The following is a 27,486-nucleotide window of genomic DNA, read 5'->3' on the forward strand; positions in this document are numbered from 1 at the left end:
TTTTTGAAAGGAAATTTCTCTTGGACTGGAAAACGTTACAAGAGTCAAGCGAAATTACTCTCTATTTAACGACAATTTTGAGAAATAGGAACATCTTTAAGGATTATCAGAAAACTACACTTTTTTTAAGAAATGGATGCCGATAATTCAGGAACTTTAGATGCTTCAGACCACCAGAATACATCGCGAGAAGGTTGGTTGCTTCTATACTTGAGCTCATTCATGTCATCCCACTTATTTCTTTTTCTGAAGTCAACTATTCTCATTTAAGTCGTTCTGTTTGGTCTGTGAAGTAACCTGATAAAATATCTGTTCATGTCGAGCTCGAACTAGACAGGATGGGAGTGCAGTGGAATCGTTGTTGAATGTTGAAACTAAAAATTTGATTTCAAATTTAGCAATGCAAACCTCTTACAATTTTGTACGTATAAGTCTTGAAGTGCTCGGGAAGATTCATTGAATACAGAATGATGAAGCAGAAGTTTTTTTTCATTTAAAAAACGTGTATGCTCATATGCGTCAAGAACCATTAAGACTTGTCTTTAAAATTTTAGGAAGTAACAGTTCTGCCATGGAGACTCGACTGTGTGTAGTAGGGAAAGAAAATGGAGAGAACAAAAATCTTATGGAAGCAATTCAGGTATGTACAGAGAAAGTGCGTTTTTTTCGATGTAGAACAGTATTTTTTGAAAAGTTCATAGAAGTTTTTGTAGTTCTCTTTGCTCCAAAATTTATTTTTAATTTATTTTTTACAGACCCTAGACATCACTGTAATGGTAACAGACAATGTTAAGGAAACACTACAGACAGCTACTGATGACGTTGAAGTAGCTTTTATTTGTGATCCTTTTGAAGGAGATGATTTTGAACTTCTTCGAAAAGAAGAACAAAGAATTATTGGACCACCAATAGTGTATGCATGTGCCCAACAGAAACAGCCTGTACCATGTAATTCAAGACCTCTTTACTGTTCAGTCATGAGTAATCACATAATATGTTTCACTGGTTTTCGTAAGAAGGAAGATCTGGGAAGACTTTGTAATCTGGTTCATCATATGGGTGGTAGCATACGGCGGGAGTTCAGTGGAAGAGTTACACAACTTGTTGCAAATTCAATACATGGCCACAAGTATAGGGTACGTTTGGCAGTATTTTTAGTGTGTCACATTTTCCATGCTTATCTCTATCTCTGACAGAAATTTTAAATTGTTACATCACGATAATACTGCATCAGACTTATCAGCTTTAGTGAAGTATAGTCTTCCCGAGAAGTACATGTTGTACTGTTGAGGATGACATTAGGGAGCTTAAAGGGGCAATGTCACGCCATTTTAGTCAAACTTCAAAACACTAGAAGACGTGTTTGCATGAAGACCAAAAAATGATGCTGTAGTTTTGTTACCAATAACGATTGAAGTGCACTGAAGCTATTCTTCGTTGTTTGCAGCCAAGGATGGAAATGGAGTAAAACGTGAAAAAAATGGCCAATTTTTTAAAGTGCTACTGTGATCAAATTTTTCTCCCTTGAATTTTTAGGTTTATCATAACAAATTCCAGAGAAGATTAAAAACTTTGTTTATCATTTGGAAATATCTGCATTGGTTCCGGAGATATTTAAGTTTGAAAAATGTGTAAAATATGCAAATGATATTACTGATGATGTCATTCACTCAACCCAATATAAAATCAATTGCTTAAATAGAGCCAAAATTAAATATGAAAGCTCTTTGTGCCATAAATACATTTCATATCTTCTTAGTGGGTTGTCAGGAATGTTGTATGTGAGAGTTAGTACTAATTTACATTTTTACCCAGTTTTGATTTAAAACGGCAAATTTAGCATGACAGTGCCCCTCTTAAGCATGCACATTTTTTGAGATGCAGACGGCGATCAGAATTGAGCTGTTTTCCCTTTTATTTTGCCTTTGTGAAAATTAGTCAGCCAAAATTCTTTCAATGTCGTGTTAACGAGGCTAGTCAGGCTAATTAACACAAAGACAAAATAGAATTTGTTGGCGGCCATTTTTTGCATTCGGTCAACACTTCACTTGATTATGGTATGACTCCTGGGTTCAAAGCATTTATTTTAATAACAGCTTTGATGCTTAAACATTTCTTCTAAAAATACTCTGTAAAAAAAGTAATAAACAAATTTTGCTTATACTAAGGTAGTTATTAGGAACACTGCAAATCAAATAAACTCAGATCAAATCAAATAAGTTATAAAATAAGTCTTAGTTTTGCATGGAAAGTGGTGATGTATTAATTTGATTGACTGTGGAGGCACATTCAAGTTTAATGAACGCAAAGTATTATTGGAGATGTACTAACTTGCTACATGTACATGTTAGCAATAAGATTTTCATATCTTGCGGAAACTTGTGATCGATTGAATCTGAAATAAAATATAACATAAATTTGAGAAATGGCTATCTATTAACCAATAGGCCTTTTGCAACACACTGGTCATATGACTGATAATAAAGCTCAAACTTAATACATTCCAGAAATGGAAAGATTGTGTTTGTCTTAGGCAGAATACAAATTTACAGAGAAATATCTCTTAAGGTAAAGATTGCATAACCATTTAAACACCCGAAAATTCCATACTTTGTCTTTGAAGGAAAAGCTCTTGCCCTCCGGTGTGATTTTTCATAATTGCGTACCACAAACAGAGCTCAGATTCCTACTTTTACCGTGGGTCAAATAAGCGAGAATAAATTTGCTTGGGTGGAAATTTTCAAACTTAAATACTTTGAATACTTAGAAAAATACAAGAATTTGTATGGCGTCCTTTTCCCATACAAATCCTTATGAGTTCTTTCAACTCTAACAACACCAGTTTAAATGATATACTCACAAAAATCTACATGGTGGCATATTTTGAGCTGCTCTTTTTATTTCAGTCTGGAAAAATAAGTTCATGAAACCAGCAGAATCATTGTGTTTATGAAAAAGAGGTCACATGACGAATTGTTGCAAAAGGCCTATTCCTCCCAAGGACTCTCTCTTCTAAGTCGTGAAAGCCTTCATGGGTGGGTATTGTAAATCTGTAAATATTCCTTATATTTTTTAGGCTGCAGTAAGCCTTGGAATTATGATTATGACAGAAGAGTGGGTGACAAGGTGCTGGGAAAGACGCCACGAATTGTGAGTAAAAATTGTGCTCCTCGGTAACTGAAGAAGCAGCCACCATGAAGTCATTGCCATTGTTAAATAATCTGCCCATGCGGATGTCAGAATACAAACTTTAATAACTTGTATATCTAATTTGAAATTATTTCAGGGGAGCAAGTGCAATGGATGCAGGGATGGTGAGTAGTTTTATAGAACAAAAGAGGAAAGGAAGAAGTGATCCTTGCACTTATCTTATCTCTTGTGTCTCTTATATACACATGAAAAGTACTTATAGACACATGAAAAATACAGGTGGCTTCAATGTTATTTAATTAACCCTTTGACATCCAAACCGGCCGAAACCGGCCAAACTTAGTATTTTACTCTGTCTAACGCCAGAGTATTTTACTCTGTCTAACACCAGACGATTTTACTCGCCAATGGGGAACCCCTGGGTGTCAATGGGTTAAACGCATGACCTCTGCAATGCCAATGCAATGCTCTACCAACTGAAAGGACTCGATGGATGAAATAAATGTATGTATTTTAAATGTGGGTTACAGATGAAAGGGAGAAGCCATCCTTGCACTTAACCGGAAAATTCAGGATCACTTCTATTTTCATCTGTAACCTGCACATGAGCCCAACAAATTGACCTGCTCCCAACTGACCAGCATCACAGAGGTCACAGGTTCTAAGCCACCAGAATTTTTACAGTGTCTGTAAAAGACAATAAAGCTTAAATTACCCAGATAAGTACAAGGATCACTTTTCTCTTTCATCTATAACCCGCAATTCAGATAAACACATTCATTCTGTTCATTTATTAGTATAGGTAATCACATGATTTCAAGTGCAATTTGGAATAAATAAGCACCAGTAAATTTTGTCAAAGATGACCAAAATTTGTAGTCTTTGAAAAAATTTACAAGTGCTTATTAGCCAATCATTAAAACACTATGCCAATTTACTGGAGGGTAGGTGCTGTAAAGGTAGCAAGAGAGGCCTTGGGACCATCCTTACCCCATGCCCCCACACCAAGAGCCTTCGGCATATCCTATGCATCTTTTGGCCTAATGTCATCTCAAATAAAAATCCCTTTGAACGGTGTGGAACTGAACCAATGGCTACCATCCTGATGAGGAGACGCTGGAGGTGGATTGGCCATGTTACCCGTCAAGAAGCTTCCATTGCGAAAACTGCTTTACATTGGACGCCAGAAGGGAAACGCAAGAGGGGCTGCCCCAAGATCATTTGGCGACGGACAGTGGAGAAAGAAATCAAAGAGATGGGGAAGACCTGGGGAGGCATCAAGCTTATGGCAAGGGACCCGCAGATGTGGAGGGAGCATGTTGCTGCCCTACATGCCACTTACACGTAAAGGGCATGAGTGAGAGTGTGGGCTATCGGGGCTTGGGGATCTGGTTGGTCTCCGCCTGCACTGAGGGCAATCTGAGGCCCAATGGTTCGAAGAGCAAACAGAGCAACGATGCGTGAAGTGGCGTGTGTTAGAGGGCGCCACGCAAAAACCATTGTTCCAAGACTTGCAGACAAATACAGAGGAACTCCCACTTGGTTCTGTGAAGGAACATCGAATGCTAGAGCCAGCAGCATGAAAGTTAAACATCTGAACATTGATACTGGACCAATTTGTGAGTCGAGCGACATCTGCATGTTCACAAAACGCTCTATCATAAGCCATCCAGGCGTTAAATCATGCCATCTCGAAGGAAAGTGAGCAGCAAGGATCAAAGAAAAAATGGAAAAGGTTTCCAACCAAGCGATGATATCTGCAATTTTGCGCATGGGGCGCTTAGTGGAAGACGTCAAGACAACTCTACCATTGAAAAGAAGCTGAGGCTCTGAATTGCTTTCCTTTAAGTTACCTGAGAGAAGTTCGGGGAGATCGATAAACTTTCAAGTGATGATCTGCCAAACTATTTTGTATGGAACAGGGAAAATACTGGCCAAACAACGAGTGGCTGCTGAAGGGACGGCAAGGAGGACAGGTAAGACGATCCGAGTGAAAAGGATGAAGCACATGGCAGTGTGAGCGAGCTCACAGGACAACAACAAAGGCAACAAAGGATTAGGAACCAATAATATATGCCTATCTGTGCCAGGAGAAGCTGGTAATTGTGCAATGGATGAAGCCACTGGCAAACTGGGACCCGGCAAGGAAAAACTGGTCGTAGCCAAACGCATAGCGGCCGGCAAGGATGAAGCTGCTGACTGAGGTATCCTGAGTCAAGGAGTGGGCAAATCGCATTGACGATGCAAGCAGTTAATGATTCCAGAGATAAACCAGGGCCCGACGATGAACCAGGTGCAATATTAGCTGAGCCGGAAGAAGAAGAACTTGACACAGAAAGTTCTGGACTGACGGGGAAAAAGATCCAAGTTTTAGTTTTCTGGGTTGGTGCCCATGTCAAAATAAGCACTCAAACTGTTGAGAGTTGTTCGTTTCGGCGGCATCAACTCTATAAGCGAATAAATACAAAGGAGCGCTAGCTTTCTGTAGAAAATAGGCAGCAAAGCAAATGAAAACCTCAGTCTTCCAGAGACCCAAAGCAAGTGGGTAAGCAACAAGGTGACTCAAGCCAAAGCACATGGCAATGCCCCTGCAAACTTCCCTGGAGTCTCTCCAGATATCACAGGAGAAACTGCTGCATTGGCTTGGTTTTAACTTTGCCTAAATGATATTTACCCTCATTAATCTATAATTTCAATGTGTAATTTGCACTGGTGTATTACACTTTGTGAACTGTGTTACACTTGAACTGCACTGCTCTCAGCCAATCAGAATCTGGGAATTTTTTCATGTATATTATTATTAAGGACAAAACATCTTAACATTTTTGTCTCCACACATCCTCAGTGAAAAAATGAGATATAGTGCCTGTCTGTTTGTTTGACTGTCAGATAACAAGGTACAACTCCCACATGCAGTACAGTTGCACAATTATAAATAGTGTCAGGTCTTCATTTACAAACAAAACAAATCGTAGCAGAACTTGCATCTCTCTTTCGTTCACTACAACAGTTTCTGAACAGTTTGTTTGACGAAAACAGTATGGTACTTGTTTCCTCATGCTACCGCACTGCAGACCATTATATACCGGTAAAAAGAGCTATCTTCAATTCTGTACGGATTACAACTTGACTTCAAACCCTAAGAAAAACTGACTGAACAATTTTTATTTCAATGCAGGAGTGAATAAATATCCAACTAATTACAATACTTAACTAGACACACTGTGAGTGCAAACTCTGTTGCCTTTGGTACTTGTTTGTCCTCCTCAAATTTTCTTGCTCATTCCCCAACACCCTAACATATTATCAGTCTGGAAACAAAACCCTATTTATTTTTAAAATAGCTTTTTGTTTGTAAATAATTATTGTTGCATAAATCAAGAACATAGAAATTCACCTAAATGCACAGTAGATAAGCTTAAAGAAATATTGTTGGCTTCCCAAATAAACTTCATTTTAAACCAGAATGACTAAACAGCAAGAATTCCTGTCCTGGTTATAAAAACAGCTCCAATATCAAATTTCAACCCACATATGCAAACTAGTTAATATTTACACAACGCAATGAATCCTCAAAGGCAAAAAAATCTCAAAAAAATCCTTTCTATTTCATTCCATTTGTGCAAACAAGCAACACACTCTGTCAAAAACCATATGCAATTAAATAAATTTCTCACTGGAGCTCAGGATCAAACCCTTTTCTGAAGATCCCTTTCCATGAATAATGAAGCATAAAATAGACGACAAGCTTTCTTTCAAATAATTTTGGACTTTCAAGAATTAGTCACATTTGCTGAAACTAAAGAATGTGTAGAGCTCAGTGCTAATGAATATAAATAGGCAGACAACAGAGATCTGACTTTTTGAATGAACATAGACGCATTCAAGGTGTTAGATTCCTTCACTGAGATTGTCCAACCTACATCCAACCAGACAAAGTTACCACAAAATTTGCCATTTGGTTTCAGTGTTTTGCATAACACCACAGTTAGTAGACAGATCTTACTGGTCATGATGTGAAGTGAAGTGAAGTTATAAGTTTCTCGCCTCTGGGATTTTCAGGACTAATTACAATGCTTTGTTGGGAACTTTTGGCCAGACTGCTTGTTATGCAGTTTACAATAATTAATTTAGAAAGTGAAAGATGGCCTGTCCCAGTTTGTAATGTGGGCATGCATCATAGGCAAACAGAAGCTATGTGAATTGTGACTGCCATGTACTCTGAAAAACATGTCTTTCTTCAATGAAACATTTTTTTATCTTTGCGTACTTGTTGTCCTCTTCACCAGCGTTATGATGATGTACTTAAGAGCAAAAGAATTAATCCTGTTTTCTATAACCACGATGAATAGCTCAGAGGGACGAATAACATGAGCCCACAGTCTCCATCATCTGTTACACAAAGAACCTTCCTGATCCAATATGGCAGTCAAGGTGTTGAGGCTGCGCTACTCTCATGTGGGTGACGAAGGCAAAAGTCGATAAAATGAAACGCTTTGAATACTTTGATAAACTGTTTTCGTTCAGTTTAAGAAGCAAAGAGCTGGAGTACTTGCTTGCCGTTAAAAAACTGCCAACTTCTATAACTCTGTTTCGCTCGTAGCATAGTTGTGTGCTCAGGTGGGCACATTTGCGTGACTTTTAATGTGCCATTTCTTTTTTTGTTGCTTTAATCTCACAAGGGCGCAGCCTGGTGAGAACACTGCATTTTTCACTTGGGTTGACCTTCGATCCTAGCACTTTGCCCGGTCCTTTCATTGAGGCAACCATCTAGATGATGTGTTCACACCTGTGGTTGAAAAATGTGAGTACTGGAGTCTTGGTAATCATTGAACGCTTCTTACTGGATAGAGTCCCAACTCCATGCCATGTTTTCTCTTAAGAGTGGCTTAATTGACTTGAAGTTTCATCAGGCGAATAGAGTAGTGCTTCAGGTAATTAACCATGCCTTGAAAACTCTGAAGACCTTGTTTGCCCCTTGGTGCACTCATCTTCTTGATGGCATCCACCTTTCTCTCATCTGTCTTGAGTTCATACCTTGTGGTGTTTGCATATGTCCAAAATAATGAACAGTTGCTTGACTTGAACTGCAGCTTCTTTGCATTGAACATGATATCATTCATTCTTGCAACTTCGAGTAGTCTGAGAGGGTTCACATTGGGATTGTTATATAGTTTGCATGTCTTGCTAGGACGTCATTGACACACCCTGTGGTTCCATTCACCCCTTGCAGAACAGAATTCAGTCTCTCTTGGAAGACATCTGCACTGAACTTGAGGCCAAATGGAAGTCTGAGCCAACTTGTATTTTCCCCATGGTGTGTTGAACATTGTCAGCAAAGATCTTTCTTGGTTAGGCTCCACCATCCAATAGCCTGATTTTGCTGCTGTGTAGTACTTTGAGCCATGAAGTTTGGCAGTAACTTTGTCAGTGGGTTTGGTGTAAGTACTGGTTTCTTTTGATGCAATTGTTGAGGTCTTTTGGGTTGATGCACAATCTGATCGATCCGTCTGGTTTTGTGATGGAAAGGATACTGTTAATCCAATCGGTGTGACCTTCAACTGGCTCAATGATTTGAAAACTGCGTAGTCTTACCTTCGTGTACTTGGTTTGCTTGTGTTTGCCTGACTATGACTCAGACTTACAACATATCTGGTAGTACCCCTTTTCTCCACACTTGTGACACATGTAGTCTTTGGCTGGACATACAGATTTAGATGAGATCCTCCTTCTTCTTTTTCTTCTTCTTCTTCCTCTTCTTCTTCTTCTTTTTCTTCTTCTTCTTCCTCTTCTTCTTCTTCTTCTTCTTCTTCTTCTTCTTCTTCTTCTTCTTCTTACTGTGTTGCCCACCTCCTTCTCATAAGAAGATTCTTGTGAGCATGCAGTATAAGAAATAAGAAGTGCAGGTATTAAACATGCAAATGGACATGCAAGTGTAAAATCAAACAATGTCTGTGCAAGTGAGAGTTTATAATTTAGAAAACATTTGGTCAGCGTCTGTCAAGGGGATAGTCCCACATCCGGTTCTTGAAAGTTTCTAGACTGGGGGCCAGCACATCAGAAAATGCTCCTGTAATTTTCCACTGTTCGTCCATTCAAGAACCGGTCCTTTTGTGAGCACTTCCATCACTACGCAGTCTGATACAGTCGTTAAATGGAAGCTTCTCTTCCACTGAAATGAACGCTGAATTTTTTAGTTCCTGACCCCATGTTTCCTCGTGCTACCACATTGCAGACCATGATATAAAAAGAGCTATCTTTAATTTTGTATGGATAACAACTTGACTGGAAGCCCTAAGAAAAACCTACTGCACAATTTCATGTGGGATTGGATAAATATCCAAATAATTACAATACAAAATTATTCTTTCCAGCTCCTCTCCAAACAATAGCTATCAAAACAATATGACTTCTCTGTCTAACATATTGCATGCATGTTGCTCATTCATGTACATGCTATGTACATCACGATTATTTTCTGCAAAAAGTCCGGTATTTTCTTAGGAGGATCATATCAAACAGGAATGGGGACTTTTACTTTTCATTTCCTTGGCATTCCTTGTCTTTTTAAAATACCTTGTCCTTAATGAGGAAATAAAGAAGGACTCTCCGACAAGCAGAAAAAGAAGCAAGTAACAGGGTTCGTACGCATCTTAAAACCCTTGAATTTTGAGAGTGCATTTTCAAGGCCTTGAAAATCCTTGAAAATCTCTGCTCTTCATTCCTGGTCCTTGAAAGTTCTTGAATTTTTTTCTGACCCGCATTTTTAATCTTTGAAAACTTCAGTGAAAATAATCAGCCTCTCAAGTCATGTCATACAAATGCGACAAGCTGTGGGGTCGAGAATGGTTACCAGTGCCTTAGCATTATTTTCACGCGTGTACGTTACGGGAAATGAGGAAGAATTGTACTGTCAGACCATTTCTATGGGTAAATTCAATGACGTAAATAAAAAAGAGTTCCTTGAAAATTAAAAATTTGGCCCTTGAAAGTCCTTGAAAAGTCCTTGAATTTTTGGTCTGAAAAAGTGTGCGAACCCTGAAGTAAGAAAGAACCCTGGGAATGAGGTTGCAAATGCCAATCAAGCCAAAATGAAAAAAGCATGGATAAAAAGAGGAGGGAATAAATTTGAAAATGAGAAATATTCTTCCTGAAAACTCAATTATGGATGAGCTTGGGAGCTGGTCCCTCACGGGTTGTTTGGGCAGGGAAGGTATCTGTCAAGGAGGAAGGAGGCATTCATGGCAACCCTGCAAGAGACCCCCATCAAACCTAATCACCTACACAGGTGCTTTAGATGAGGAATGGACTGTGATGCAGGGAGGAACAGGGAACAACTCCAACAACCTCAAGCATCAGGGCATGAAGGTCAGGCCACCTAACAAACTTACCAATGCGAGAACGAAGCACCACTGATTAAGCCTGATGGCAAAAGGCAGAAGCTTAATGGGCCACAAAAAAATGATAATGATACAAAGAAAGTAGATGGCCAATGGAGGAATTGACACCAGAAAGAGGAGTGAGTGACGATTGTGAAGTTAAAACAGATGACTTCTACACAAATGTAGAGGTTGAGAGAAATGGACAAGGATTTACATGTAGGCTTCTTCCGAGTGATGCCAGGCGATCTGAATGTTCAGTAGGTTTCCAGATATACAGTTGGTATGCAGAGCTAGCCAAGCACCTAAATCAGATGGTTGGGGATGTCATTCAGCTTCTGTTTGGAGGACTGCTCAATGGGGCACGAACAGGCAACTGCCTGATGAAGTGTCCCCCACACTGGCTATAGCAATTGGCAAAATGGCAAAAGAGTGACTATATGGAACAACAGCCTCTGGCAAAGCGTTATGGCCGCCTGACACTGACGATCCAGCGGCAAAAGCAAGTGCCACCACAAGGAGCTCCTACAATTCCAGGGTCACCTATTAGCCAGTCTGGAGAGTGGATGCTGACTAGCATTGTCTTGATTTTAACTTTGCCTAAATTGCAAAGTTGAAAAGTACTACTGATGTCAATTATAACAAGTGTTAAAAGAATGCAACTGTGCTGTCAGGACTGAGAAAGGTGTCTGTAAGTCCATATTAGCAAGAGTTTGCAATAACAGGAGTTTTCTTACCGTCAAACACCTATAATTTTCGCTGGGGATTTAGCAGCTGTCTGTAATAAAAAGGTGTCCAAGGCAAGAGTTGATGTAGATGGCCATTGCTTTATTTTAGGATCATTGCTATACTATGTCATAATGGGTGTTTGGAGTCATTATTGTGTTCCTTATCCACAGGAAAAATACAAGATGATGCCTTTTCATGGATGTTTTCTTAGTTTCCATGGGTTTTCTGATGAAGAGAAGAAACACATGGAAGAATCAACAGAACAACAAGGTATGTTCCAGTTTTCCTTTAACATCACTGACAGATGGAATGACACCAGTGACAGTCTGACCCCTGAACAGATACCTCATAGGAATGTTAACTCCAAAACTTGTATAAAAATAATGCTGATGTTTTAGTAACAAAATCTTGTACAAACAATCAAAACATGAACTATTTGTGACAAATGTAACTGCTGTGTACAGACATTTCCTGATATTGATGAGCAAATAAACCTTGGCCACCCAAAAGTATAAATTTCAAACCACTCGGACATAGTTGAGCGATTCTTTTAGTGTGAGTGACTTCCCAAAATATTAAAAACAATCATGCGTGATGCATGATGGATGACAATGTGCCACCTCTGTCCAGCCATTGTCCCCTTTTAGGGAAGTTTTTTTAATTTTGCTCTCCAAATTTGCTTTTTGCTTTAGTTGCTGTGTGGTATTAATTGTCTAAAGACTAGTGAAAACGTGCATCCCTGATGAGTTTGTTTTCTTTTAGGCTTTTCATTAAAAGATATCCACAAACATATGTTTTATAAGTTCTATTCTCTTGTTGTACGCTATCATGACTTCACCTCATGTTTCATCAGGAATTATTTGCGTAAGAGTGTCTTATGTGCACGTGTCATGAACACGGTCATACAAAATCACCTACAATGTTAAAATTGATTAGCTTTTTCTCAGGAGACCCCCAGTTGACGAGTAAAATAGTCTGGCATCAGGCAAATTAAAATCTGTATAGTCTCACTCGCAGGAGTCACATTTTTAGGTGGTGTACCTGTGGAGGCAAGTGACACTCGCTGCACCCATTTAGTTGTAGAAGATAGTGTAACAGAGTTACCAAGTAGCCTATTGGACAAGGCAGTTTTCCAGGCTGTTAGGCAAGAGGTAAGTGCAGTTATATTAAATTTTGATAGTTGCATAAACAAATAACTGGGATTATTCTCGATGGTTTTGGGTAATCAATTAACTCTTAGTCAGCAGAGGGTGTCTGTGCCTCCTCAAATGAAATTGTCTTGTCTTGAATTTATTTATCTCCTGTAAAATATTATGATTATAAAATTAATTATCATCCCAAGTTTTCCAGGGAGGGAGGCATTTTTTTTCTTGTCATTCTGTACATGCTCTATAACCTATGAAATCACTCTTTATTTTTTTCCTGCACTTTTAGTGGTTCTGGGCCAGTATTCACATGGATGCATGTGCCGATGAATCTCTCTATCATTTCACAGCTGCAGTAAGTAACTTTACCCATGAGCCTTGCATGAATTTGTCTTTAGTGATGTAACTTCTACGTGTGGTATAAAGGCCTGGCCAAACGCCCGCAATATCTTGCAACAATGTTGGGCACAACTTGTTGAGTACATTTGGCCACCCTGTTGGGGTATGTTGCATGCGTTTGGCCAGTCCATTCAACACATGTCACAACATCATGCATCAATGTTGCAAGATGTTGCCTTGAAATGTTGCGAGCGTTTAGCCAGGCCTTAAGCTTGCCACAACAACAAGTTTCAAAACTAGCTGTTGCATGATTTTTCACAGGAGCCCTCTGAGACTGGTGGTCAGCAGCTCACTCCAGGAAGTAGAAAGAGGAAGCGCCGCAAACTAAAGGACTCGGATCTCAGTGATTTGTTGTCTCCAGACTCTCCCCTGTTTCGTTCAAAGCGCAAAAGTGGTGACCTGTTGTCCTCATCTGGATCTCTTCTTGAAAACTCCTTGGCGTCACCTGCTACACCTAATGGTACACTGATAGATTAAGCAGTTTATTTTCAAATTGATGTGTTTTCATGTACCAAGATGTTTTATAAAATTCAGCAAAGAAAAGATACCCAGTAGTCTTATCAAAAAAGTGTTCAATGCTAATGCTTTACGTTTGGTCCTCTGTCTTTTTGTTCTGTAAAAACAGAACAGTACAGCACAGCTGTGGAATGTCAGAAAAGAAATTTGTTTAAAATTTCCTCTATATTTATAATCTCACTGGTGGTAATAATAATTATTATTAGTATAAACACACAGGTGATTATACAAAATCACGTGCTCTTATTGGCTCGCTATCTCGGATTATCAGCCGATAATCACCTCTATGGACAAAATGGCTGCCAGTAGTCGTTTTGCCACTGTAAGTGAAGATGATTTCGCGTTGAAATGTTTTTTTTTCTCTTTTTTGAAATAATCACCTGTGTATTTATACTAAAATAATTATTTGCCAAAGGCGAAGTGATTATCGATGAATATTCACCTCGACTTCGTCTCAGTGAATATTCACCGATAATTACATCGCCTTCAGCGAATAATTGTTAATTAATGACAATGTGAATGCAGTTTTCTCTTTCATCCAATTGGATAAAATGTTTTTGATTTGAACAGACATCCTACGGGTTTTTTTGCTATTATTATTGTTTTAGAAGGTCAAAGTGGTCCTGCAACAACTCCTGTCACTGTACCACCCAAACCCCTCTCTTCACGTCAGCAAGTGGCACTAGAACTTCTACAGACAGAAAGGAATTATGTTGAAATACTAAGTAACATCTTCAAGGTAAATAACACTGCTCCTTGTACTATTCAGTACAAGAAAGTCTTTTGAATGGGTGGCATAGCTGAATGGAATAAGGAGAAAGGCTGTTGCCTAACAGGAGCCCGGTAGCCTGGGGCTCCCAAAGAATAGCTCTGGGCTCCTTAATTTTTCGCAGCAACACCTTTCACTTCATGTGTTGGGCTCCTAAGTTCTCAGCGTTTAGCTCTGAGGGCCCCTTTAAAATTTTCTTAGGCAGCAGCCTTGAGGAATTTCATAATTTTGTGTGTGGATGCTCTGGGTTTGACTGCCACTTTTTTTTTTTTTTTTTTTCTTTTGAGGTGGGAGGGGGGTAATCATCTCGATTCTACTGTGCTTCACAAATAGCTGACTGGTAGACAATCCCTTTTTGAATTCATTTAAGAGATTTAATAGAAAAGAAAGGTTTGCATTTGATGCTCTGAATTGCCAGCAACTAACTCAAAAAGTTGAAACTTTAGGTCAACCCAATTTCCAATTTAATTTGCCGAAGATTTCATTTTATTTTAATTTGACACAAAACACAACAAGTTTTACACTACAATACCTACAAACATTACATACATACACTCATACGTGATGATTGCTCCATCTTCGCAGATGATTGCTGTCTCATTCAGCACCACTGTTTAAATCCACCCCACCAGCAGTACCTCTTCCATGGCTCCATAGGTGGCTCTTCAAACCAGCAGCTGATTCACAGGGTCGATATCAAAATTAATATAGCAGGCTAATGTTAGGGTCTTCACAGGGTTCATGATTTCCTTCTGAGGAATAACTGCCTTATGCACCAGCATCCGTCTCTTTAAGCCAACAATTGACTTGTAAACTGTGGTGCATAAAACGCATGTAGTTTCCCTCAGTCGTGGAGGTAGAGCATCACCTGGGGGTTGCTGTGCATGGGATTTTTGATGGTTGACAAAGCCAGTAATGCCGCAATCTGCCCAGACCCTCTTCTCCAACTTAACGAATGCTACTGAGGCTTCTGAATACGTAGATGTATCTTGGCATCTAGGCTACCATCACATGACAAGGTGCTTCCCAGGTGTACATGACTTTAATCTTTTTCAGGCTGATTTTTCAACCAAATGCATTGCATGAAGCAGAAAAACGATCCATTATGTACTGCATTTCCTCCGAGCTATGAGCTCAGAAGTCTGCATCGTCAGCATGCAAAAGTTCCCGGATTAATTTTTCAAAGGTCTTGGATTTGCTGTGAACACTCCTGAAAAGCATGTGATAGCATAACTGCAAAGAAGATTGAGAACAGTGTTGGAGCTAGAATATCACCCTGTTTGACTCCGTTGTCAATAGAAAATTCTTCAGACACCTGACCATTGAATGTCACACAAGCTTTCATATTTCTGTGCAGTTCCTTAAACATGTGGACAAACTTAGCGGGACAGCCAATCTTTCCGAGAATTATCCATAGAGCATCCCTGTTGAGGGTATCGAATGCCTTTGTCAAGTTGACAAAAACATGGTAGATTGGAACGTGAACATACATACACACCTACATACATACATACATACTTACAAACACTCATTAATTTGCCTTAGATGAAGCTTAACAAGTTTCAACTAGGTGTAAATGCTTCACTGTTTGTCAGACCCTTGCTTCTTTGCTCACATGATGCAACCTATGATGAAAAACTAAACAACCCTGATTGTAGAGTAAAAGATTATCTATTATATAAATACCAAGTGAGCTTTCATGCAAAAACATGATATCTTCACACGTGAAAAGATCACTGTTGTCTCCGCACGGCCATGTAATATCCTCTATTTCTCTGCAGGTGTTCAAAGAACCACTGGAAAAAGATCCCCGTGGGGGGTCAATTATTTCAGCTGAAGATATCAAGACAATCTTTGGTCGTTTACCTGGCATTCTGGAAGTTCACAATAAAATCATGGTAAGGCGACTGCAGACAAAAAAAATACATCAAGAGAGTTTTGTCAGTCATCCACATAAGAGACTGATTTTTGCATAAATACCCAACCCAGAAATCAGGTGTTAGGCTTCTGAAAATATATTAACTTGGAGTTGCTTACCCCAACTTGATCTGAAACTTATCTGGAATGGTAATTGTGGTTGTCTACTTGTACAAAAAATCTGAGGTGTTTCCTGACTTTCTTTGATTACAGCAACACAAAGCTAATAAAACTGCTTGAAACTTTATTTGAAGAACATTTTTTGGGAATCTTATTTTTTGTATTCACATAGCTTTGATCAAAAGAAAGGGGACAATGAAACGTGATAACTCAGAGTGGTTATCAACAAAAACTCAAAGTCAAACATGTGGCCAGAAAAATACAAACAGCATGTGCACTAGACCCTAGCTTTTGTCAGAACAATTAGTTGTTAAGAGAGGCACTTAAAGTATAATTACCTTTATTAAATTCTCAACCTCGGATAATGCATTTCGCGTGCTCTGATTGGTTCACTCAATCTCAGTTATCAGCTCATATACCTCGGTTTGACCTTATATGGTAAATGATTGCGTTAAGCGTTGCTAAACTAAAAATGTTTTCACCGGAATGCGAAATTACTCTTTGAATAAAGCCAAAAAGGAGAAAAAAAACTTTTATTTGTGGAAAGTTTGGATCAATTGCGACGTTTAGAAGTACGCGAAAAGGCAAGAAATGTTTTTGTGATAAGCCTGCGTCTGTCTGACAACAAGGTATTACACAACATCGCATCAGTTCTCATCAAGTTTTTTTCGATTTCGCTCGGATTTGCTCGCTTTTTCCGTTCGTATTTCGTACTTCCAAATTTTTGGAGTGGAAGGAATTTAATAAAACAATTATTCCATTCGTGCTTGTTGGATATGAGACTGGTTATAGCCAACACGCGCTTATGGAATAATTGTTAATTGAATAATCAAAGTATAATGGCATGGCCCTGACAACCTTGTAGGATTTGCTGAGTCCAACTAATCTGGAGTCAAAGCAATTCTTTATTGGCTCAACTCCCTTGGTTTTTGATAATTTGAGTATGATGACAAATTAGAAATTCTTCACATATTTAGCACATACTTTGATGGTATTTTTCTCTTTCAGCATGAACTTGAATTGTCACTGAATGACTGGAAAGAGGAAAACTGCATAGGAAACATTATAAGCAGTCATGTAAGTATTTAAGTTTGATCCCTTAAACCACTTATGTGCTGGTGAGCCTCTGCTTGGGTGAGTGACACTAAGGTTGCATGCTGGTATACTGGCAAACTGCCAAGTTGGACGACTGCTACCAGGGGTTTATTAAGTTTTAAAGTAGGAGGGACCTTGTGATAGAGTTAGCGGCCGCTTAGAGCCGCTTAGAGCGGCGGAGATCTAACGGCGGAGATCTAGCGGCGGAGATCTAGCGGCGGAGATCTAGCGGCGGAGATCTAACCCGAAGGTCGTGGGTTCATTTCCCACCCTGGTCAGAGTTTTTCTCTGTCCTTGTGTGGGCCCATTTCCATCTGTAGGGCTAACGCTCACATGGTTCATATGGCATTGAAATCTAGCACTTCACATTACACTCTATTCAGTTAACTCTGTTTAAAATATAAGTGCTACACGGCCAACGTTTGTATAAACGTAACCCCTCCTCGTACCCCTATATATAGTCTGGCTTTTGATCTTGAGACCTCTGAGCAAAGGCGGGTAACTGTACTCAGCATAGACGGGTGCTAGTACCCGGGTCCCAGCTTCTAATAAAACCCCTGTGCTACACACATAGACAGCTACAAGCAATAGATGGCAATGGAATGTACAACCAATGACTGGAAGACTGCTAAGCCCTGCCATGCCCCATGCAGCCTGCAGCTGTATGAATGACACTGGTGTACTGCTTCAAACCATGCAAGTTGTTGCATGGGTGAGAGACTGCTAACCTTAAGGCCTATGAACACAAAGAAGATAGGTCGCAGCCAGACAACTAAGCTTGTACGCCATACGCTGTTACCACCAACTGACAACAGCCAAAAAAAACAACAACAACAACTAAGGTTGTACACTGGTATGCCAGTAAACCACCAACCGCCAAAAAAGGACTAGGTCATACTGCTTCCATGGGTGGCAAATCCCACAATGCTGCCATTGGCCCAGTACCTGTTGCACAGATAGAATAATAATTATTTGGAAAGATTGGTGGGAGGAGGGGGAACACCTCTGCAATGATCAGAAAAAATTAGCTACAAAATAATATGATCAAACAAGTGTATGTGTGGACCATCATCTAAGTATAAATAGGGGCTATTGATCGAGTAGATGGCCCAATGCAAAGCTATCAACAAACTAAAGACAACAGTGAGCCTAGGAAACAGCCATAATCCTAAAAGGCTGATAGAATAAAAGCAAGATGCTTAAAAATGACAACAACTGAGCAAGCCTGGTTTTATATAGTAATTGATCTCATTTGTACTGGTACATCAATGTTTACCTAAATAGTAACATTTGACCCAATTTTTATTCTCCTTGTAAACTAAACAAATTATCAGACTCCACTTAGATGGCTGTAAGTGTGAGATTTTTCTACTATTGTTACTTGTCCTTCATATCTTTTGTCTTTGTTATCATTTCATAGGCAGAAGAGTTAGTCAAAGTTTATCCCCCATTTGTCAACTATTTTGAGATGACAAAAGAAACTGTTGCAAGATGTGATAGAGAATTACCAAGATTTCATGCATTTTTGAAGGTAACTTAAAGCAATCTAGATTGCATTCGCCCAAGGGCAATTAATGATTAATTTCACATGTATTTTAAAAGTTTTTTACAAAAAATGCTTGAGGTTCAAAGCAACCAGGGCAATTTGGAAAACTTTGAAAACACAAGTGAACTTAATCCTTAATTGCACGAGGGCATATTGCTATTACATGTTTATCACATAAAGGACAAAATTATTGAGAGAAGCCCATGGTTCACCAATGCCGCAATAAATGGCAATCAATTCTCTATTTTCACATTCCCCATAATACACTTTGCTTGCTTCCTCTCCACCCCCCCCCCCCCGCCAAATTTTGCATAAACCGTTTCAAAACACTACATATTCCCAAGAGCATTTGAAAACAATGGTTTATGCAAAATATGGGGAGGGGCTAACAAAGTGTATTATGGGGTATGTGAAAATAGAGAAAATGAGAAATTGCTCGAAATTTTAAGCAAAACTACCAAGCTTGTGCAAAACCGCGTTCAATTATGTTGTCTGTCGTTTAATGTTTGCAAGTGAATGACTTCCCTGTCAAGGAGTAAGGATGGTGCAGTTGGTTAGTGCGCGGCCTCCTGTACGAGAGGTCCCAAAATCGACTTCTTTCCTTTCTGTGTAGCTCTGGCTAGCTTTAAGTGCCCTTAAAACCCAGCACTGATGGAAAGAGGGGGCTAAAATGAGTGCATTGTTGGCTTCCTGGGAGAATACCCTCTAGAGGGTAAAGGAACTTCCGACGTTAAAGAAGGTGTACCTTTACCTGAACAATGAAAGTTGGGGAGTGCAGGGTTGTCAAAAAAGTATCAGAAATCACAGTGTAACTTGAAATTGAGGAAAATGTTGTGTTGTAACAACATCCTTTACGAGCACAGTGCACATGAGGCTTAAATATTTAGTTCTTTGATTCATCAAAGCTGATGTTGAATTTGATATCATAGAAAGAGCCGTTTTCAAACGACTGTCGTAAAACCAAAACCAAAGTAATTACTTTGGCAAATCAAAAAGGACGGAGACAATCCAGTAAACCAATGAAAACTTGAAGTAATTACACGTAGCCGATACAAAGCGCGGGAAAATGTGCACGCGCGAACCACGATTGGTTTTGGTTTCACCTCTGATTGGTTGAAAAAGTGGCACAAGAACTTTGAACCAATCAATGAGTGAGATAATGCAAAACCAAAGTAATTCGCTAATTACTTTCGACACTCAATTGAAAACCGCTCTATAACCCATTTTGTTGGTTGTCTCTAGGCGTGCCTCAGCAGACCGGAGTGTGGGCGACAAAGCCTGGCCGAATTACTCATCAGACCAGTACAAAGACTTCCCAGTATGAATTTGCTACTCACAGGTAATTACAAAAATTCTGTTTGTTGGTACCAAAGATGGATGGTGGTACCTTACCAGGCTCCCGCTAACCCATTTCGTTAGCTCACTAAGAAAATCAACAAAACCAGGCTTTCATGGACTGTTGAAATAACGATCAGGAATCAGTTTGCATATAAAACGATACTTGCTGCTCTGAAAATGTTCAAGTGATAGGATCTTACTTGCCCGAGGGAAGATCTTACATGTACGACTAAACACGGGATGGCGGCTGGACGTTCATCTGCAGTTCTGCATTTACATGAAAACCAAGCGAATTACCCTCCCATGCAAAGGAGCCCTATTAAATTCACGTTTTCTTTTTCTTAATGTTAAAGATCTCCTAAAGCATACAGACAAGAAAAATCCTGATCACACAGCTCTTGGACAAGCAGTGGATTCTCTCAAGAATGTGATGACGTAGGAGTTGCCATTATTACAATGTTTCTGCGTTTGTGAAATTCTGCTGATTTTGTCTTATTCTCATTCTTTCAGTCATATAAACGAAGACAAAAGGAAAACAGAGGGCCAAGTACAAATGTTCGAAATTCTCAGGGACGTCGATAATTGCCCAGTAGGTCAAAGTAATGTTCCCTTCGTTTCTTCCAGAGAGCAGAAGCTATCGTTTTCACTTTTTAGATTTGATGGGTTACTCCTTTTTTCACAGGCTTACGTTTTGTCATCGCATCGCGTGTATGTTTCTAAAGCGGACACTTTTGAGCTAAGTGACACAATCTGCGGGAAAGGGCAAGCTGTAACAATTTTTCTCTTCAATGACAGTCTTGAGGTGTGTAACAGCGATATATATATAGCTATTGTTTCCAGTACATAATGTGCACCACAATCTGTGGTATCGATACCATATGCGGCGTAATGTGAACCAGGTGATCTGGTGACGTAATTCAGAGGACTGGGGAGAAAAATTTTAAGGCCGTATCCCACAACCGCGCGCGGCCTTATTTTCGAATTTAACATGGCAGAGGCGAGGATAGATCTTGTCGGGTCTACTTGAGTGTTCATTCCGTAACAGGAAATGTGGTAGACACGGAATGATCTTTTGAGTTTTGGCGATGGCAATACTGCAGGGAGTTTGGAAACAACACCTAAGGCCGCGTGCGGTTGTGGGATACGACGTTAAAATTCTTCTTCCCAGTCCTCTAAATTACGTCACCAGATCACCTGGAAAAGGAAAGGACATGGTAGCGCCAGAATTCAGTTTTGATCCAAGCACTGAGGCTTCTCATATTCTCATATTCAATCTGCTGTTTGCGGTTCACTGTAAACTTAAATCTGAAGTTATTTTTTGGAGGGTGTAAACTGTAGGTTGCAGGTCACTGCTTCACCATAGCTGAAACAACCCAAAACTTTACTAATGCTAACATTAGGCCTAAAAAATATTGTTTAAGCCTAAGGTTAGCATTTTTGTAAAGGTTTGGGCTGTTTCAGTTATGGTGAAGCAGTGACCTGCAACCTGCAGTTTACACCCTCCGGTTATTTTTTAAACTCATAATAACTTTTCGGGTGTAATTTCTCCAAGGTAACAAAAAGACGTGGCTTGAAAATGATGAATAACGTCCCTCTACCGATGAAAAGTCCAGCAACTGGCACCCCTAAAAAGGCCTACAAGCACATAAAATTTATGCCTTTGTCGCATGTTAGACGAGTGGTTGACATCCGGGATAACGGGGGTAAGTATGCGAACCCTTGCCTTTGCCGCACAAAAACCATGAAGATAGTTAACAATTATTCGCCTCAGGCTCAGTGATTATCGGTGATTATTAAGTTTTCAACCTCGGATAATGCATTTCTCGTGCTCTGATTGGTTCACTCAATTTCGGTTATCAGCTCGTATACCATAGTTTGACCTTATATGGTAAGTGATTGAGCTAATCGTTGCCAAGCTAAGAGTGTTTTCGCCGGAAAGCGAAATTGCTCTCTGAAAAGTACGCGAAAAGGCAACAAATGTTTTTGTGATGAGCCTGGGTCTGTCTGACCACAAGGTCTTACGCAACATCGCATCTTCATCAAGTTTTTTTCACTCGTATTTCGTACTTTCTAAACTTTTGGAGTTTGAGGAATTTAATAAAACAATTATTCCATTCGCGCTTGTTGGATATGAGACTGGTTATAGCCAACTCATATCCAACTCGCGCTCATGGAATAATTGTTAAATATTCACCGAGACGAAGTCGAGGTGAATATTCACCGATAATCACTTCGCCTTCGGCGAATAATTGTTTTAGTATAAATACACAGGTGATTATTTCAAAAAAGAGAAAAAAAAATCTTTTCAACGCGAAATCATCTTCACTTACAGTGGCAAAACGACTACTGGCAGCCATTTTGTCCGTCGAGGTGATTATCGGCTGATAATCCGAGATAGCGAGCCAACGAGAGCGCGTGATTTTGTATAATCACCTGTGTATTTATACTAAATATATATATTGTGTTGTGCGCACTTAAATGCTCTGTTTAGGGATGTATTTGAGAATTAAAAAAGGAACTTGCATGTAAAATCTTAAGAGTTAAACAGCTGTACCGGTTTGACAAATTGGCCGAATTTGTACTGCTCTGCGGAATCATGGTCGATTTGACGTTACAAAATGGTGTGAGCTGGCCGAGCGCATGCTGCGAGGGAGAAATTACTGACAGCCTTATCATTGCACATCTTATCACGTCATGAATTTGTTTTCACAGAGTGCCAAAATTTATTTGGAATCATCTATCGCTGCTCGCAGGAACTGAAAGAAAAACTGTTGATGTTTAGACTTGTGGGTGAGGATATAAAAAAACAGGAATGGCTCCAAAAACTGACTACTGGTCTCGCTAACGCAGCGTGCACCGCAGACTCGGTAAGATCCACCTACCCCTTCCATGTCATCGACCTCGCATTCATTATTTCAATCTTCTCCCCTTCTCCTCCGTTTGCATCACTTTTTTTATCATGCAGTTGACTTGCTTGATTTTCAGGAAAATTTTCTGACCTCAGTGGACGCAGAGGAGTTGATGTTAACGAAAAGTGATATGTCAAACGGAACCCTTTTTCGTGCTATCAGGTAATTTCGCAATCAATGCGCACGTTGCTCGATTCTTGTTCTTCAGACATCAAACATTTGCAAGTCCGTTCAGAGGTTACTCCATTGGAAGACGAAGCACGCAAATCAAAACAGTTACTTTGACATTTCAGGAAAGCAGAACACATCTCAGTGAAAATTTTCTTATTCGTTTTTTTTCTCTCTTTCTTCTCGTTTTAGGGTGGCGAAGAGAACGAAGCGAAAAGTAAGTAGGGCTTTGTCTATGAATAAGACACCAAAGAAGGCACCAAGCCTGAGAAGGGCAACTTCAAGGTATGTATCAAGCAAACGGAACAGCAAGGTTTCCGAAGAGGTTATCCCTTAGACCAAAGGGTGGCCATTTGATTTCTAAATTGATATTTGTTTTTAAAATAACTTTTTCAAACCTTACTCTATTATTTATTTTTCCTAACATTTCAGTGTCATTTTTCGGTTATTCCAAAATCCGTCAGTTTACTAGCTTGTAATGTACAGTATCATTTCAACTGTTTGGATTTACAGGGGTATATAACACTTGATCTCAATACTGTCTTTCTATTGACTATCACCCTCATGAATGATTAGTAAATTTTTCAAATGCTCTGTATTCATATCAGTCTACCATCTATTCACCCTCCACTGGTTTCCTTGATATTGTTGAGCTCAGTGTGAGGCGATATTTGAGAGACATGCCTTCGAGTCCTGTTCTAGCTTCGGGCGTCTTGTTAATTGTAAGATCTAATTTTCTCTTAGCCGTAAGGGTCATACCAGAAACCCATAAGGGTTGAAACGTGTAACGGCCTCTTGTGTGCTGGGAAACAAGCTTCTGAATATTCGATTTGCCAAGTACCATATTTGGAACAACAAGAGCGAGGGGTTTCCAAATATGGTACTTAGCACTGAAACATTCAACCAATCCGTTCGCACTGAATATTCGGAAGCTGTGAACGCGCGTTACACGTTTCAACCCTTATGAGTTTCTGGTCATACTAATAACAAACCGTATGATTTCTTTAAGCATTTCGCCATCCACACATCGGGATCGGATGCCTAAGGCCAGTCCTTTGTTGCCATCTGCTCTTCTCAACCAAGTCTCCAGGCCGAGGGCCACAAGCGTGCCTGCTGCCGATTTGATGAGTCCATAAAAAAAAGCCAGCATTACTTTATGGAACAACTCGTTGGTTGCTGTGACAACTAAAACTGTTCCACTCAATGATTATCTCAGCAGACATATGAGATAGAAAATCAACACTTTGTAACATTTGTAAACCAAGGAATTTGGGCTTCTTAAATTCACTTAATTCAAGGCAGATTTTAATCGATGTTACTGTCAATTCTTCATGATGTAGTAAAAAATGTTTGCCAGGTAGAACATCGTTTCCCTTCGGGAAATTTACATGTTTTTACGATGGCAAAGGCTTTTTTGCTTTGTTACTATGATCCCATCCTGCTGCTGCGCTGAGTAAATCGTACTTGAACTAGATTGGAGCCACTATATCACGGCAGACTCTAGCAATTGGTAATTCATTGTCGCATAGACATTTTAACGTCATTGACGCCTTCAAATGACAATGATTGGTCGCTGCACATAGGAATCTTGAGGGAGAATAAAAAGGCAGGTACAAAACACAAGTCTCTGGTCACAGGTCTCTGTTTTACCAATACATAAAGAAACCTAAACATTCATTAAAGCTAACCTTTAGAAGGGTTTTAAGGCCTAAGGTTAGCTTTAACGAATGTTTAGGTTTCTTTCTGTGCTGGCAAAACCGAGACCTGTGTTTTGTACCCGCCCGAGATGAAACTAAAAATTGTCTAAGACACTTGATTTAATTTTCTTTACCGTTCTTCATGAACAGAGCCTGGAGGGTTTCAAGAAAATCGAACGCCTACATAGCTCCATTTTATTACTGCATAGGGAAAGTGCTCTATTTTTAAAGCCACGAAAAGCATTTTCAGTTGACCGACCGTAAAAATTACAATTTTTGCGATTGTTCTGCGAACGATTGTCATTACTTACGTTCACCATCTCTGCTTCATCCCTTTGCGCTTACCCAGGTCACACGAACGAACGGAAAGAAGCAACTAATTTTTTGTTCTTCGCAATTCCGAACTTCGCTTGCCATTGGTTCTTTGCTCGATTCTTTCACCGCTTAAATTATATCTGTTGTGATTTGTCAGGTGTCCGTGATCAGTTTGGCATGCAACTAAATCTCTCAATTTTAACGCGCAAGCAAAGGGTTCAGAGTTGGCAATAGTTAAAGTAAAAGAAGAAAATGCCTTGAAAGGTAAATTTTCATGCAGAAAATAGATTATGTACATATATTTTGCTGTAAATCATCGTTTACTATAGCATTAAATGGTTTGTTTCTGAATTTTAATAATTCTCTTATTAAAGTTTCTTAAACTCAGAAATGTGATATTTTTAAGATCAAAAGATATATTTCAATATATTTCATTACTAAGTTTTTCGTGTAAATGATAAAGATTACCTTCAGTTCTCCCTTCGATTTTCTTCCTTAAAATGTCTTACAAACAAAGCAAGTTGGAAGTCTGAACCGTCGTTTTTCCTACCATACCCGCTGTCGATCTGGGATCAACCTTGTGCATATTTATAAATAAAAAACCGATCAGTGGAGTAGCTGAAAGCAAACGACAAAAATTTCTATAAATAGTGCAAGCAATCTGCTGGCCCTGTTACTATGGATGCCAGTTGAAACTCTGCTTAAAGGGGCAGTGTCATGGATTGTTAGTAAAAACAAGGAAAGCAAAGAAAGGAGACCTGTTTACCGATGGCAAACTAAAATTAATGGCCAAAGTTTCTTCAAAACGGCTATTTCAGCTCACAGAAACCATTCTTAAGTGTTTTTAGTTACGCGTAGCCAAGATTAAAATGAATACCAACTTGAAAACGTCGGGCCGACGTTTTCAAGATTTCCTGTTGCATCTTAGATTAGCTCCGTAATAACTGAGTGTGGCTCAGTTTTCTTTTAAAATGTAATCGATTTTTATCTCACTGCGGTGATCCAGAAGCAATTTAAGAATGGGATAATTCCCTTGATGCTACCCCTTTAAATTAAACCCATTGACACCTCAAACGCGCAAGGACGCCCTCAGTTGAAGGGTAAAATCTGTTATGTCTCGCTCCCAGGGGTCAATGGGTTAAAACCTCTATAGTAAAAAAGCGCATTGAGATCTTCGACTTTAAAAGGCATGTGCCCTTTGGTCGATGTTTAAAGGCCTCTTCATATGAGCCCGGTTTCAGAGATCTCGCCTTGCCTCTAAAGCCTTTGTAAAAACTTCGATGCGTTCCTATGAGAGTGCGGGCTTGGTTACCGAGATCTCTGTAAGCGGGCTGAAAATTTTGCTATATGAGCACTTCATCCAGGTCACCGCGGAGGAAAATAATACAATTTATCCTATGAACCGTACGGCTCCGCGCGCACTGTCATTGTGAAAGTAATGGGAAATCCCCGTATTAGGGCCATACGTAGTGGCACGAGCAGGGTCGCAAAAGGCCGTACGGCTCTGCTAGGATTGCATACTGCTCCGTGAGATGCGATTTTAGAGGATTTCGTCGCTTTTAAGCATCCAGGTTATTTACAGCGAAAAGAGCGAATGCAAACGACAAATTTGTCCAAACATTCATCTCAGTGTTCATGAATAGTGTAAAGAGCCCATATGACAAACTGCTTATTGCCTGAGTTTAGGTCGGGCCGGATCGACAAGAAAATATTTGGCCCGAGGTCATAGCGCAAGGACCGAGCGCTGTCCGTGCGCCATGACCTCGAGCCAAATAACTTCTGCTCAGTTTGTCGAAACGTCAGTCAATGTCATCTCAAACAGTCCTTCTCAGGACTAGACTCACCCGGACGTACTTTTTAAAAATAAAAACGTCTAAATTTGGAGCTGAGGCTGTACGTTCTTATATAATTTTGCGATGTGAGGCTGAAAACGTTCTTAAGATGGTCTGAAATATACATGGTATAGTATTTGAATAAAAATCAATACACCTTATTCCTAAATGGCTACCATTTAAATATTCTTTTGTTTTTATTCAAATAAGCCCTTGATGCCTCGTTCTTAAGCTTAAAATTCAAAAGAATATTTTATCTTGAACGAGGCATGTGACTAGGAAACCTGTCAAAGTGCTTGCTTTGATGGTGTTGGAAGTTATTTTGGAACGATAAGTAACTAGACGCTCCATGAGCGTAAACTGGGTTAACTGTGGTACGTGTTACACAAAAACAGAAGACACTGAGTTGGGTGGTATTGAACTGCAGGGTTCGAGTTATTTTTTTCAAGTGGGGGGTCATGT

The 27,486-nt window shown here is 39.6% G+C and overlaps 1 protein-coding gene across 1 annotated transcript; it reads left to right on the forward strand.

Annotated features, from left to right (window-relative positions):
- On the forward strand, positions 1 to 25,543 carry LOC137983024 (protein ECT2-like). The gene is made up of 22 exons (XM_068830186.1): positions 1 to 193; positions 555 to 640; positions 756 to 1,136; positions 3,077 to 3,150; positions 3,287 to 3,314; positions 11,429 to 11,528; positions 12,291 to 12,409; positions 12,693 to 12,758; positions 13,064 to 13,262; positions 13,927 to 14,057; positions 15,869 to 15,985; positions 17,133 to 17,201; positions 18,640 to 18,750; positions 20,008 to 20,104; positions 20,457 to 20,538; positions 20,614 to 20,692; positions 20,786 to 20,905; positions 21,656 to 21,806; positions 22,816 to 22,970; positions 23,089 to 23,174; positions 23,373 to 23,465; positions 24,190 to 25,543. The coding sequence occupies exons 1-22, from the start codon at positions 133 to 135 to the stop codon at positions 24,314 to 24,316; spliced, it is 2,532 nt and encodes an 843-aa protein (XP_068686287.1). The 5' UTR covers positions 1 to 132; the 3' UTR covers positions 24,317 to 25,543.
- The last annotated feature ends 1,943 nt before the right edge of the window (positions 25,544 to 27,486 follow it).

Source organism: Montipora foliosa, chromosome 13 (assembly GCF_036669935.1).
Source record: "Montipora foliosa isolate CH-2021 chromosome 13, ASM3666993v2, whole genome shotgun sequence".
Taxonomy (NCBI): Eukaryota; Metazoa; Cnidaria; class Anthozoa; order Scleractinia; family Acroporidae; genus Montipora; species Montipora foliosa.

Coding starts and splice junctions, on each gene's coding strand:
- LOC137983024 (XM_068830186.1), top strand. CDS start 133: ATGGATGCCGATAATTCAGGAACTTTAGATGCTTCAGACCACCAGAAT. Junction 641..755: donor ATCTTATGGAAGCAATTCAG/GTATGTACAGAG, acceptor TATTTTTTACAG/ACCCTAGACATCACTGTAAT. Junction 17,202..18,639: donor GAAACATTATAAGCAGTCAT/GTAAGTATTTAA, acceptor ATCATTTCATAG/GCAGAAGAGTTAGTCAAAGT.